The sequence below is a fragment of the Aythya fuligula genome, chromosome 1 (genome assembly GCF_009819795.1).
Source record: "Aythya fuligula isolate bAytFul2 chromosome 1, bAytFul2.pri, whole genome shotgun sequence".
Lineage (NCBI taxonomy): Eukaryota > Metazoa > Chordata > Aves > Anseriformes > Anatidae > Aythya > Aythya fuligula.
The window spans coordinates 183,404,923-183,418,500 of NC_045559.1; the positions used below are offsets into that span (position 1 = coordinate 183,404,923).

The window sequence follows — 13,578 nt, forward strand, 5'->3', positions numbered from 1 at the left end:
AAGTGCTTTTCTTCTCTATCAGTTCATCAGTAAGAAGTCATACAGATTTATCATTTTTCTCCTCTGAAGGAAGTGGTGTGTCTCGGGGCTGTGCTGCTGTCTCTTCCCCACAGTACATAAACCTACAGAATTCAAGGTCTTTTTTGTGAATAGCAGATGTCAAGCAGTCTTGTCAAAATGCCAGCATTCATTTGATAGCAGTGTATTTTTGATACCATACCTGTGTTGAATAAAGCTAGCTTTTTATTAAAAATCCAGAAGAGTTATTTGCATGCTGAAGAGATACACTAATTACTTTTTTTTTTTTTTTTTTTTTTTTTTCTTTTCTGGAGGGTGTGATTTGCTGAGAGTGAATAACTACGGTTTGACAGGTACTCTGAAATATCAGTGGCAGATTTAGGCATGTGTTGAAATGTTTATGTTTAGAGCAGGAAAGAGCTAATAACTAATAAGTGTTGATAGGGAAGGAAGAAGTAAAAGGCATGTATATAAAACTGTCTTTTTTTTATGCTATATGAAGTTATGGGATTGGCTGGCACTGCAGAATAGCAGGGCTGTTGCAAATTAAAAAGGTTTTGAAGTTGTTAAAGTCAACTGTTCTGTATTCATCTTCTGTGTCAGGAAAAGGCTTTTATGTGACAATAAGCTTACAAGGACATTATTAAATCATTCAGCCCACTTGTTTGATGAATTCCATGCCCTGATCACTTACAACCGTGAAAGATTATGTATACATCAGAGAGGCAGTTCTTTGATGAGTGTGTTTATTTGGCTTGTTGAGCTTATAATACTGGTGTTTTGCTTCTACCTTCACTTCCACTTAATGCAAAGAGTTCATTTCTGACAAAAAGTACATTTAATAGCAGAGACTGTGAGGGCAACATAAGCAAGGCCACAGGGCACCGGGTCACCCCTGAGGGCAGCTGTCCAAGAGCTGCCTTGCTCTGAGCAGGGCTGCTCCAAACAGTCTGGAACAAAGGCAGGGACTGAGATGCTACAGTCATAGGAACAAACCTAGGTATGGTGCTTTGGCCCCATCACCCCCATCCTTTTATTTAACAGTGTAGATAAGCCCCCTGAGCTTCTCCTCACTGCAGGTTGTCCCTTCTGCTAGCTGCCCCACCACCGAGGGTTGCCTGATTCACACATCCTGCTCTCATCTTAGCACACAGGCAGGTCAGGTTCCCTCTGCTCAAGTAGGTAAATTTGGGGTGACCCCGCTCAGACAGAACTGCTGAGGGGGGAGAACTGGACCCAATATCTATCTAATATGTTTCTGCTTTCTGGTTGATATGCTTAAGCAAACAAAACACGGTTGTATCAGCACAGTGTATTTGTCTTTGGCTTCTGTTTGACACTTCCACTTGCAAAATTGCTACAGCTGGAGTTGTAAGCAAATGATTTCTTTATTATTCATAGCAGCAGGTGCTGCAGCAGCCTTTTGGCTAGAGTTGTACTCACTTGGTCCATGGTTTCTACATATTTGATTAGATGGTGCTGTGCTGCTCAGATGGGATGCTGGTACTTCAATAAATGTATTTTGTTACACAATCAGTTATATAGTGCATTATCATTATTATTTCCGTAAATCACTTTTAGTTGGCAGCCTTCTGTTGCTGCTTGGGATTGTTCCAGCAACAATTTGCATCTTTTTTTGTATGACATCCTAAAAAGATTTGGAAGTTAATATAGCATGGGTTTGATTGTATAATAACCAGTGCCCTTGTGGTTACACTAGAATATGGAAAACAGCAATCCAAGCAGGACTGGCATAAGTAGTTTGATTCACATGCCGTACATGTCTTCTTCGAGAAATGCTTATCCCTGAGTGAGAGCTTTAGAAGTGACCACCTCACGTGGTCTCTGCTGGCTGAAGGGCAGGGTGCTGCTACTCCTGCAGACCTTCAACCTGAGTAAGGCTTTTCCACAATTAAATTGCCTTGCAGAGGGGAAAACAACTGCAGCCTGCTCCACCTAGTCTAGCTGTGCTTTTCCCATTACTGTGTGCTTGCTCCAGCAATTCTGTTCCATGCTTAGAGGAAGAATTTTCCAATATCTCAGTCAAATTCTTCACTAAAATAAAGGTAAACAAAAAAACATGTTTTTATAGGCATTTCTACTAAGGCTGCGGAGGCAATATTTGCTGTAGAGATACTGGAGCACTTAGTGCATCAGGCAGAAATGTGCAGATGGCTGTCCATATGGGCACAAGCCTATAGCAAGCACAGGGAGCATGTCGCTGCAAGATAGAGGAGTGGCTGCTGGTTCAGCTGGCCGCAGACTGGGCAGCTCACACCTGTACATTCGCTGGTATCAGGGAGAATCAGCTCAGCTTTCTCTTTATCTACAAAAATAAAGAAGATTGCGTGTGGTTTCTCACATTGTACTAGATTCAGTTGCAGGCTGCTTTCCTCAGAGAGTTGTTAGATCCATTGTATGCAAGGAGGGCAGGTGATACACATTTAATCACCAGCTTACAGAGTGAGAACAACCCGATTTGGGCACTGAAGGCTGTTACAGAGGAAATTAGTGGACCAAGAAGTGCATCCAAGTATGACGTTAATGGGACCACTTCCTTCTACCATGGCAAACCTAGAGCAGGGCGCTGAAAAATATGAGGAATGCAACGTTGAAAGTCATTTTGGCCACATCCCGCAGACAGAGGGACCTTCTCCCAGTCATGGATGAATAAGCACCATGCCTGCTTCAGAGCTGCCATCACCAGTGTGCTCATATCCCACTGCTGTACAGCTGCCTCGCAGGCAGCCGGCACCATGACCTGCTTTGGTGGGCTGGATCTCACATGTCCTTGCTTGTGCCATGGGCAGCTCACTGCCTGCAAGGCAGGGGAATAGGCGCCAGGCTGTCCTTAGCAAGCAAGGCTAGATGTTCCCCACGATTTTTGTTAAGAAGCTCTGGATTTGATGACCTTTGTAAGGCAGTGATGATGTGTAAGAACTGTGTGTATTGTCTTGAAATGTGCAGGTTATTTGAAGGAAAAAATCTATGATTATAAAGCAAAAAATAATTTATTTCTTGCAGGTGCTGTTTCAGAAGCTGTCAAAGGAAAAGGCAGGTAAGACACTGCTTTACTTCTTGAATGTTTCTCGATGGATTGTGCAGACGTATGCATTGTTGGGGGACCTGCAGGAACTGCTGATATTCTGAGTTATTTCGTGCAGTTGATGTGATTACTTGCATGAGTTTATGAAGCAGTGCTGTCGGATTTGTTCGGTTCTTAAGAAAGCTGATAATTCAGCAACTTTGGACTTAGACCTTGAGACGCCAACTCTGAAACAACAAGGACACCATGAAGTATTTGTTCGTAGTGTCGAAGAGGAACGAAAGGGCTTGCCACGGCATTGAAAGGTTTACGGTGCATCAGGGTGAGATGTGTGTAAGTGCATCCTCTGGCATACTGCTGGCACAGCAGCCCAACATGGTGACATGGTCTCACTTTGCGAAGTAATGTAAAACATAAATGTAAATAAATGTAAACACCCCCCAGGCCTTGTCCCCAGGGGCAAAGTCACGATGCATCATTCATCAGCAGGAGCTCAGTCGCAGTTGGTGGAGCTGAGGATGTTAACAGCATCGGAGTGTTTGACTGTTATGGGGAAATGATTTATTTACAGCTGACATTCTTTGAGGATCAGAGCAATCAGCAGAGCTGAAAGAATGGATGCACAGAACCCTACTTGGGTTATGATGCCAGGAGCTCAGGAAAGGTTTGGGTAGACAGCGATGCGCACAGAGGTCCTGATTCAGCAAGCCACTTAACACGCAATTAAAGCTGCAATTGACAAATCCAATTCATTGCGAGGGGGAGTAAGCAACTGCTTGAATGATTTGCTCAATTGAGGGTAAATGTCCTTATTAAATTGTAATGAAGCACAATTAGGAACTATAGCGAAAAGAAACTGCTTCCCAGAATGGGAGGTTACTGGAATTTAATAACAGCCCCACAGCTCTGCAAGAAGAAATGTCCCCAAAGTCTAAGGGAATCCTCATTCCCACAAAAGCTTTTGCTAGCTAACACTACTTAAATAAATCATAAAACAGCTGACCTCTGGAGCTCCCTATTTCCTACTGCTCTTTCAGTCTCATTAGTTCATATGTATGCAGTGTGTGTCAATTAAAATGAAAGCAATTGGGCAACTTTGTTGTAATTATCCCTCTGTCCCCAGCTGACTTAACATCTTTTATTTTTTTTTTTTTGGCCTGAAGGACTAGCTTAGGCCAGTTTGCTAGCTCAGTGATTTCTCCTTGCTCGAAGCAGTGTCCCTCTCTGCTCCAAGCTGCACCCTCAGTCCTTGCCAAGGGCCACCGTAACCCCGTTGGGAGCAGGTGAATGGGTCCCTTTGCAGCCAGTGCCACCAAGGCAGGGGCTGTGCTGGCCAGCACATGGAGCAAAGCTCCAGGAGCCCTGGCTTCAAAACTTGAGATCTCAATAGGCAGCGTCATGCTCAGGCACCTTGCAGCAGGTCAGTGCCTGTGTGGAGGCTGCTGAGCGTGGCATAACTACAGGTATTGCCATTCAAGCGCTGTGCACAGCAATATTTTCGTCTGCATTACAGGATATTTATTCCGTGTTGGTATTTCCAATGGAAATTATGCTTGTGCTTTTCCAAAGCTAAGCAAACCCCATCGATTTTTAGAGAGATTTAGCAATTTTTAATTGTTTTCGCTGCTTGCATCTGTGTAACGCCGAAGGCCTGCTTCGTAAAGAAAAGGAAAACACATCAAAAGCACATACATCTTAAAGAAAGCTTATTCTGTTAACAGTGCTCCTGGTTTTGACTGTGATAAATTTTTGAATTGTTTTACTTTTATGATAACATCAATTTGGTCTCTGAAGAAAGTTTAGCACCCGTCTGGCAGTTAGAAGATGATAGCTGAAAATTTGATAACGGCCAGCATGAAAGAGGAATAACAGGTGATTCGCTTTGGTCACTGAGGTGGAACTTTGCTCATGGAAATCTAGTAGGTGATGGAAATAGTAATAAATTTATCATTAAGATGCATCTGGAAGAAAATGCCAATTCCTTCAAACTGAAGCATTTTGCAGGCAAAGGTTAGCACCCATTAATTTCTCAATCAAACTACTTCTGTAAAATAGGTGTGCAGTTCTTGAAATGAGATCTTCTAACAGCATTCAGCACTAGAAGTTACGGTTTTTATTTGGCTTTGAAACTTTGGGCTTTGAAATTTGAATTACATTAAACTAAATTATGATTAAGGTTAATGCCAACATATTATGTAACTTACCAAATTGGCCAAATCTATGTCTTGAACTTAGAGGGGCTCTTCCTTGCAGTTTTGCAGTTCATAAACTTTTCTGAAATGTTCTCTGTCTTCTGGATACGACAGAGTGACGCGTGGTTCTGTGTGATGCATACCTGGCATGGGTAGGTCTTCACCACCCTTCCCTATTCTGGACTTGTAACCCAGGTGGTTTAATTGCCTGCTGCGGTACTGCAGAAAGCACCTAGGTTAGAATCACAGAATTATAATAATCGTAGAAATATGATTCTATGACATCATAGAGCTTATGTGAAATATGATTAGCTGCTCCTCTTGCCATCAGCTGGCTGAAGAAAATGGTTTTTTTAGCCCATGGTAGTCACTATCAAAACCTGACTGACTGACACTATGCATTCTTACTATTTCCTGGTGTGCCTCTTAGTAAAAATGAATCAGCTTGAGCAATCTAGCCGCCTAATGAAAGTATTTTAAAGTTAACATCACCATCTTGAGCTTCCCAGCTCGAGATGACTAACGCAGAGCACACTTCATCACTGGTAGGGAAAATGAGCTTTTACTTTGCTGACAAAAATTTGAAGTCAGATTAAAAGCTGACACATCCTCTATTTTAGCGGTATGTATGAGGCACTAAATATAGCAGTGCGCCGGTGCATTTGCTGATGCATGGTAATGTAGTCTCTAGCAGAACAGCAATGGGCTGGCAAGGAAGATGGTGCACTGCAGTAATATGATTAAGTCCTCGTGTAACCTTGGCCATGTCAGAAGTGCTCCGTGGCTAATTGTCTACCTTTGACTGATATATTATGAAACGCAGAATGAGGCAGATGTGGTCCCAGGCCTTTAACAGATAGCCTGATCCTGCATTATTTGTCCAGGCACAATGCTAATTCACTTCAAAGAGAGATATCCATAGCTCGGGAAGCCAGAACCATCCTACACAGCAGCTGTGCATGAACAACGGCCCACAAAATGCCTGATGCTGGGAAGTGAGAAGGAACTGCAACTCCATCTGGCCCCTGTTAGACACTGCAGGTGCTGCATGCCTCTCAAGGTCAAACCCATACACCATATTTCCCATTGACTACCTATTTTTGTGTTTCCTTAGTCACATAAAGGCTCATACTAATGTTTATATTTTACCTGTGCTGCAGTCCCTGGGGTTTTCCTCATGTTCATGGGGCGATGGAGAAGGTGGTCTCCATCTCCATATCTGTCACTTGATGTGGAAGCCTGGCAAATGTGCTGGAGGTGGAGCTGAGGCTATGTCCATGACCTCCATTGTCCCTTCCTCTGCACAGCAGAGCAACAGCAGGGTGGGAAGCTCTGTAATCCCTCGTAGACGTAGGCAGTACTCCTGGCTCATGCTGCCATTACTCCAGATCTAAGTTTACCCAAGATGAGAATCTGACCTTAAATTACTGGGGAAAATAAAACATTCTCATCCAGTGCTCCTGTGCACTGGCTCGTAAGCAGAGTGGGGTCACTTTGACATGTCAGCGACACAAAGGGGAGATGCTTACTTTGGCTTGAAAAATAACCAGGCTCTGTACCCTGCAATAGCATAATGAAAATAAACAAGTGAATAAACCCAGCAGTGTGGTGGCCGTGGCCTCTGTATTGCTCTGTATAGAAGTAAGTAGGCTCAGTGCTTCTCCTGCAGCCAGTGCATGAGAGGGTCCTTTCACTGCCTCCTCTTCTAACTTCTGCGCGGTGCCAGTTTGGCTCCTGACATTAGCCAGTGAGATTGTCTCTTCCTGCCTATATGTTCCTTTCATAATCAGAAATGACAGAACAAACCCTTCTTTGTTCTTCTGAATAGGAAAATCTTTGCTTCCCAGCTCCTACTGGTGTACTGGAGCAGCTGAGGGCAAACTGTGCTCGTTGGCTCTCAAAAGCAAGAGGAAAATGAGAACTCTTCCTATATATTTCAGGATATTACTGTTCTAAAAAAAATAGGTGTTGATTAGAAACATACATGTTTACCGTTTTAATACATGAGCTATAGATGAAAGCTTGAACTATTAAGGAATACTCTGAATTTCACATGAGAAACTTCACGAACAAAACAGTTAGATATAAAGACGCTTTAGACACATACTGATACTCATTGTCCTTCTAAATGTCTTCCTCCATTTACCTGTTCAATAGTTCTTTCTGTAACTTATTTTTTTTTCTCAATAATTTTTAAAAAGAAAGAAAAATATTTAAAAGGCTAGAGCTGGTAAATCTTAAAAATAATATGTATCCAATAATTCTAAAAAGTGTAGTGTAATACACTTCAATAAGTGTAAAAAATGGTTTCAGGATGAAACTGTTATAGCCATTTTTCCTACTTTAACTCATTTTTGTTTACAGCTACTCTATTGCTGAAGAGAGTTGAACACTAAACTGATAGATGAGCTTGGGTTTGTAACTTCTCCTGAGACCTCAAAAGACCTGACAGGAACCTTGCCACAAATGGTGATCTAAAGCAAATTGATAAATTCCTCTGAAGTTTACCCTTTGTAGAATGAGAAGCCATTGCTTTCCAGCAGCTGGGGTCAGTCACTGGGCTGCAGGATTCTCCAGTCAAACAGCCACATTCAGCTGCACTGCGTCTGAGCAGCCAACCTTCTTTAAACACAGGTTTTCTGAGAGTCATGGAAGAGGGCACATTATGGCATTTGATGTTTATTGTAAAAAAAAGCCTGGAAAAATTTCACTGAATAATAAAATTCTGCTCTATCTGTTTGCTATTTCAAGTAGACCTTTCCCTCAGACCTCTGTGATAACCACAGGGTAAGCTGTGCGCTATTCTTTCATTTGCTGGAGAAGGCATCACTTAAAAAATGCAAAGGTTAGACGATTTAAAGAATGCAAGCAACAAATAAATCTTCACTGTTTTATAACACTGACTAAGCCTTACAGCTCTGAGGGAGAGACACGTATGGAAGAACAGCTATCCTAAGGAGTAGTATCCTAACAGCTATTCCTAAGGAGTAGCTTGTGAGGTTTTGTGCTATGGGAGAGTGATGTGTAGCTCCTCTCTGGAAGGCTTAGGACAAAAGACAGATTCAGCCTTGTTTCTTTGTTTGCATGTCAGGCAGGCAACGACAAATGAATGCTTCTGGAGGGAACACAAGCTTAATGTAAGCTACTCAGGGCAATAAAGCTATCGAATGAAGCAGCCAGATTCTGACCTTTGGCAGCGTGGGTCCTTTGTGGGACCGCTGGCAGCCCTGTGGTGGAAGCTCTGCTCAGAAGAGATGGCCATAGCACAAAAAAAACCACAGCATCTGGCCAACTGTTGATCACTGTGGTCAGTGACACCACTCTCCACGTTCATGAACATAAGAGTAATGAAACCCATCACTGTCTCTGGTGTTGGGACTGCACCCATGATCTTCAGGCATGACCCTCAACAGGTTGCACTTGAGTAAGAACTAATTTAACTCGAAGGAAGCGATGACTGCCTAAGCCTCTCCCTAAGTATGAGGGGACCACTAGAGGAGGACAAAGAACCATGTAGTGTTAACTTCAACTGCAGGGCACCTTCCTAAGAAACGGGAGAGTTGCTTTAGCAAGCTTTGCAACTGAAAATCATCCCATCTCTGCCCTTTCTGTCTTCTGTATTAGATTCCACTCAGACCAGCAAGTAGCTATGACAGAAAGGCACATACAGATGCTGGTATTTATCGAGCGCTCAGCACAAGGCAATAACAAATTACTAATTTGCACCATGCTGTCAAACCACAGCTGAAGTGCAGCAAGAGGAAGAGGCTGGAGCTGCATACAAACACAAAAGGCACGCATGCCAAAGCCGTCCCATGCATCATTCCATTGACTCTAATGGCATTTATCGCTTGTGAATTTGGCTCAGTGTCTTCATGAAGGCAGGAAAAGAAGAAAGGCGAGCTCAAGGAAACAGCTGGCAAAAAGGTTGCTCTATGTGTGTGTATTATTCAGTGAAACCACAGTTCTTGTCTTAGTGCGGTGTTGGCTTTTGTCATGGGGCCTGAGAAGGTAATGGCTTTAAGCTTTTATCTGGAATTTGTTTAAGTTAGGTACAAACTCACCCTGGAATATTTCTCAGTTCCCAAACATTCTGCTGTATAAGGCTAGCATGTATGTCAGGAAAATCTGTTTTAAAGCAAAGGGACAAATTTTCCCCTCGTGTAATTCCTATGAAAATTAATGTTTTCACACCAGAGTTGACTCAAGTACCAACTCAGTGTGGGGTTAAAATCAAGCAATGTGATTAAATAGTTGAAAAGTTGCCCAGCACACTCTGTGCAAGGAACAGGTCTGCCTGACTGCTGTGCAAGTTTTTAGTGTCAGCTGCAAATTTATGAATAAGAAAGACTTGCTAAGAAGCATGCGATGTTTGAAATCTAGCTTGGATGACTTCTGTGTGGAAATTTCAAAAGAAATGCTCAATTTATTGTTAAGCAAAGTTGATTAAATATTCATTTATTCCATGAGCTGCAATTGATAGTATTTTATTTAATTACTCGGGCTGTTATAGTTGTCATTGTATGTTGCTCAGTAGTAAATTCTTAGCTTACCAGGGCTGTAGGGATTTCTCCATATTTAAATTCAATCCTTATTGCAATATATGATTGCATGTGATATGGAATTAACACTAAGATAACACTTGCTAATGAGAAAAACTTGCTTTTAAAAGACAGAAAAATGCCCATCTGTAGGTCTCACTGAAGTTATTAGATTGCTTGAATGGTTTTCAAGCTTCTAACCACAGAACCATAGAATCACAGAATGGTTTGCATTGGAAGGGACCTTAAGGATCATCTAGTTCCAACACCCTGCCGTAGACAGGGACACCTTCTATCACCGATTGATACTTATCAATTTCTTTTAAAATTGCTTTAATTCTGACAAGCAAAGTGATTATAGCATAGAACCTTGCCGCTTTTTTCCTACAGCATATTAAGGACTCCACCTTTGTAGAACCTGATTCTGTGCCCATTGCAGTCACTGGCAACATGGAGTGGGGGGGGATTAGTCTCTTAATGATATATTTTGAGATGCATAGAAGAAAAATTTATATATGTAAAAATTTACATCTTTTTCTTCTAAGTATCTGAGAAAACACGAGGCTCAGGAACATTATATTTCATAAAATATATATTTTTTTTTTTTGAGCAAAGTTTTAAAGCTACAGCTTACTTGGATTGCTAATTAAGTTGTTTATAATTTTTAAATTGTTTGCACAGACATAGTGGCAATGAAGCTCAGGCACAGAGTGCTGTCCTTTTGAGCACCGTACAGGCATAACGGCACTCCATCATTTGCAAACGTTACAGCTTTACATTGCCACTGATGTTCTTCATATAAAAAGGTTATGGCTAAAGCATTTACATTTATTTCCAAGCGAATATTCAAGCAATTTGTCAAGAGCTTATTTTCACACACTTTGGTTCACAAGCCAAGTGTTGTGCAGGTTACAGTCCCCATCCTGCTGGGTGTTTTTTGCTGCTAGTTTTATTTCCAGGGTTTTTTTATAGGTAAAGCTGGCACAAGGCCTTAGGCAGTGTGACATCTCTAGCAGACTGCCAATGTTGGCATTTGTTTGTTTTATAAACATCTAGTGCAAAAAGTTAGCCCTGCTTTTTACCCTTTTTCCCTTCTTGACTGCTCACCAATGCGTGTTGTCTAAATCTCTGCTTTACAGCTCTCAGGACTCTCCCTTGATACCAAAAATGTAAGGAGAATTTCTAAAGTCAACCCAAAACTTCTGCTCCTGTACATTTTCACCTATTTATAAGACAGAACTGATGCAGTGTGCTCAATGTCTGGATGATGTATTGGAGAACTCAAAATACTCAGTAACGTTTTAAAGTACACCTTTTTGTTTGTTGCTTCTGTTGCCATGCTCCTCTTCTTTGGCCTCATAGCCTTGGAATTTTTGAAGCGTAACAAGCAGGGATGGTAGCCAGAGTGTTAAGTTACACGTAGGTAAGGAGCTGAGCATACAATAAGATATGTGAGCATGCCTCTACCTTGCTGTGCTGTGTATGTAGAACATTGATATAACATATTGTTCTTCCTTAGATCTTGATAGACTGAGTCTTGTGATCACTGGGGAGGAAATACTGTTTATCTTCCAGTGTTTGCATGCAAAGGCTATGCTTTATTCTCAGGTGATACAATTTTGGATGGGCACAGAGAATTCCTTTCCAGCAGTTTTGTTCCCCTGTGTTTGATCCTTCTTTTACTGAAGCCCGTGGCAAACCGTCATTGACAATGTCAACGGAGGCCAAGTGGAGCGATAAATTACCAGAGCTCTGTGGTGCAGGGCTGCTGGCTCACCGAGTACACATAGCTGTCCTTTGGAGAGCGTGGGCTCACCTCTGCCTGCAGGGGTAGTGTTTTGTGATTGTATTTTTGGATGATGCAGAAAGGCAGCTCCTGCTTTTTGGTGGAAAACACTCCCCACACATACACTTTAGATTCTTTTCTTCTCTTTCCCTCCTCTCTCGCCTCCAGAAGTGAGGGAAACTTTGCCAAGAAAACACGTTTGTTTGTGTCATGGCCAGAGGCAGCTGGTATTCAGCTAGTGGTTTGGATTGCCTGGCTGGTAGGAGCAGGGGGAGAAGATAATGTTGAGATTTCTCCTGCATTCCAGCTCTGTTTTCCCCCTATGAGTAGCAGGCGGCGAGTGTGACTTTTCCCACTCAGCGTTTCCCACAGTCTGTAAGACTTATCTGACAGTGGAGTTCGTGTCAACTGTCCAAAACTAACTAGGAGATATCTTCCTTTCAGCACTCCTGTGCTGTTAGTGCTTATCAGCGACACTCTCCAACTCAAATGGCTGCTTAATTTACAGACGTACTGAGACAAATTCACTTCTGTTGCAGCTCCATTGAGTTCAGTGGAGTTAAACTGGGAATGAGCTTGGCCGTAGGTGTCTGAAAAGCACAAGTGGGAAGAACGTGATACTAACAGAGTCAAGAGCCACGCCACAGTCAAAACAAAAAGGAAGCCCTGAGCTTTGGCAGGGCTCCCATTTCAGATTTCTGGAGTGTGATCCAACAAGGTATTCATGTTTTACAGCTGGCACTGCAAAAGCAAAGCTGTTATTTTACAGAGAAACAGTAAAATTTTCCAGTGTCTCCACATCAAAACGCAGCCAGTGTTAAAAAATAAAGAACAAAAGGCAAAATAAGTCATTGGATTGCAGAACACAAATTCTATTGAGAATTACAATGACTTTCAAATCTGTTGGAGACTTTCAAAAATACAGAGTGCAACTGAGATTTTCATACTGAAGCTGAGATTTTCAAATGAGCCTACAATGGCTAAATACTGAAATCCCGTTAAAATTTGACAGAAACAGGCAACATGAGATGGAATCCATACCTCCAGCTTTACCCCAAGCCTGAGGTGGCTCCCTGAGCTCCTTTCCTATCAGCTGGGAGAGAGAAGCACTTTCTGAGTGTGACATCTTCCCCAGTTGGAGCACGTCCACGGGTCTCCTCCAGCACTTCTTCCAGGCAGCCGTTTCAGGGTGGAATGCTGTGGGACAGCTCCTTCCCTCCCATCTTCCCACCTCCCTCCTTTCTCTTTCAACAATGGGTGCCTAAAATTAAGGCATATGAGTCTTATACCTACTACATTTGAAAAGTCCTTAGATTCACATATTGTTAGAATGAAAGAAGTGTGAAAGAAAGCATTTTTAAATTATGTTTAACTCAGATAACTCAGTTAACCTGGACTAGGAGTGCAAACAGCCAACAACCCAGAGCACTTTGTTCATTGCTCTACACACTTATCTACAAAATGGCTATTTCCTATCTACTGTCTTTTTCTCTTATAGCCTTCTGGACTCCTTTATCTATCTTTGTTCTCTTCATATCCTTCTTTGAAAAGTCCAGTTTTAGTTTTCCTCCTTGCCATTTCCACTGACTATTCAGTTTCCTCTTAGATGCAGTGTTGCTTCATGGTCTGCTTACTCTTCTGCTCACGATGCCCTACAGTACTTTTCCTTCCTTATTTCTGCTTCTCTTGTTGCCTCCACCCCATACTTCTTTTTCTCCAGAGCTCCTAAGTCCTCTCTGGTTCTCAGTGAAATGAGCAAAGGGCTCTGCAAGCTCTAAAGCCGTACATAATACTCCTTTCCCTAACCTTGCTATCAAAACAATTCATGCCTTCTGCTGGTTAATGATCCTATCATGATCTATCATGATCTCATCCATGGGTGATCTAAAATAATGATTTTTTTTGTGCCTGGGCAGAGTACTTCCAGACCAAATGTCCAATCATGAGCACATTCTGGAGTCCTTCTCTTATCTTCACAGATAAGAGATGGGGTAC

At 42.2% G+C, this 13,578-nt stretch overlaps 1 protein-coding gene across 6 annotated transcripts in view; it reads left to right on the top strand.

Moving 5' to 3' along the window:
• Window positions 1-13,578, top strand: part of STARD13 (StAR related lipid transfer domain containing 13) — a 291,823-nt gene that overhangs the window by 122,808 nt on the left and 155,437 nt on the right. For all 6 annotated transcript variants that reach the window (XM_032189232.1, XM_032189250.1, XM_032189259.1 and 3 more), the window contains one exon: window positions 3,043-3,076. In XM_032189232.1, coding sequence (XP_032045123.1) covers window positions 3,043-3,076 — 34 coding nt within the window. The remainder of the gene's footprint in view (window positions 1-3,042; window positions 3,077-13,578) is intronic.